The 1,649-nt window shown below is 57.4% G+C and overlaps 1 protein-coding gene across 1 annotated transcript in view; it reads left to right on the forward strand.

The window, feature by feature from the left end:
- The window catches only part of LRP1 (LDL receptor related protein 1), a 100,162-nt gene that overhangs the window by 22,719 nt on the left and 75,794 nt on the right, over positions 1–1,649 (forward strand). The window contains exons 6-7 of the mRNA XM_033511439.1: positions 250–378; positions 515–778. Of these exons, the coding sequence (XP_033367330.1) occupies positions 250–378; positions 515–778 (393 nt within the window). The remainder of the gene's footprint in view (positions 1–249; positions 379–514; positions 779–1,649) is intronic.

Genomic DNA, 1,649 nt, shown 5'->3' on the forward strand with positions numbered 1-1,649 from the left:
TTCCTCTAGAGGCTGATGTGAGGGTCCCTTTAATTCCTCTAGAGGCTGATGTGAGGGTCCCTCTGACTCCTCAGAAAGTTGTGGGGTCCCTTGGATTCCTTGGCAGGCTGGTGTGAGGGTCCCTTTGAGGGATCATCCCTTCCTCTCCAGCTCCACCTTGGAGAAACTGGGGAGCTTCATTCCCTCTTCAGGCCGTGAAGGAGGGTTTTTTTCTGGTCCAAACCTTGGGATTTTTCCTGTCTTTCCCAGATTTTGATGAATGCACCGTGTATGGGACCTGCAGCCAGACATGCACCAACACAGAGGGCTCCTACACGTGCAGCTGTGTCGAGGGGTATCTCCTGCAGCCAGACAACAGATCCTGCAAAGCCAAGAACGGTGAGAGCCTGGGCAGGGGGAGCCTGCTGCTTCGGGGCAGCTCTGCAGACCATGGCCCTGCTCAGGGCTCTTCCCTGGGGTCACAGCCACGGGATTGAGGTGTGGCCTGACCCCACTGTCCCCTCCTTGCCCCCAGAGCCCGTGGATCGCCCTCCTGTGCTGCTCATCGCCAACTCCCAGAACATCCTGGCCACGTACCTGAGCGGAGCCCCCGTGCCCAACATCACCCCCACCAGCGCCAAGCAGACCACGGCCATGGACTTCAACTACGTGGAGGACACGGTGTGCTGGGTCCACGTGGGTGACAGTGCCTCCCAGACCATCCTCAAGTGTGCCAAGATCCCCAACCTGAAGGGCTTTGTGGAAGAACGGTCCATCAACATCTCCCTGAGTCTGCACCGTGAGTGCCCGCTCCCCTCGGGACCCCCGTCCTGCTCCCCCATCCCCAATTCCTTGTGACTGCCCTGATGTCCCCAGGTCGTGGTGGGTGAAATTGGGAAGGAGTCAGCTTTCCACAGGTCGTTGCCTTTCCTTTTATTATTATTATTAACAAGTTTAGTGGTTTTTTTGGTGTGCAGATATGAGGAGAAGGGATACAGGGAGGAGTGGAGCTGCTACCTGTGCAGCAGGTTTTGGGATGCCTGTTCTTGCTTCCTTTGGTCCCACCCCCAAAGAAATGACCGAGTCCCACCCCAAAAAGTGACCAAGAACAAGCTCCCAACCCAGAGGTGTCTCTGTGGGTGCCACTTTGGCCGTTTCCTTCTGCTGGTTACAGCTCTGTGTCCTGTTTGGTGCCAGCCCTGCAGTCAGGATGGGAGGGAGAATTTCTGCTGGGGATTTTGGTGCTCTCTGAGTCAGGCCCTAGAGGGGTCCCTGTGGGTTTCCAGCACCTTCTCTGGCTGTGCAGAGCAGGGGGGCTGGTGGGGTCATGGGGACAGGGGGTGGGTGCCACAGCTGAAGAGCCGGGATGTGGGACACAGTTCCTCTCACTGTTTTTATCCTTTGACTGAGCTGGTTGAGGTGGAATTGGGGGATCTGGGGTTTGCAGCGGCTCTCTGTCAGGTGTTTGCTTCAATGGTGTCATCCCCCAGGGGTGTCTTTTGCCTCCTGAAATTGGGGAGGCTTCCAGGGGGGCCCTGAAATGAGAGGGACCCCCTTACCCCACCCCCTGTGCTGTTGGATGAGCAATGGCTCATCTCTGCAAAGGAGTGAAGGTCCTGGGTGGATCACGGAGCCGAGAGCGATTCTCTGCTGGGAGCAGTGGGGTGTGA

This window comes from Parus major, unplaced genomic scaffold (genome assembly GCF_001522545.3).
Source record: "Parus major isolate Abel unplaced genomic scaffold, Parus_major1.1 Scaffold220, whole genome shotgun sequence".
Taxonomy (NCBI): domain Eukaryota; kingdom Metazoa; phylum Chordata; class Aves; order Passeriformes; family Paridae; genus Parus; species Parus major.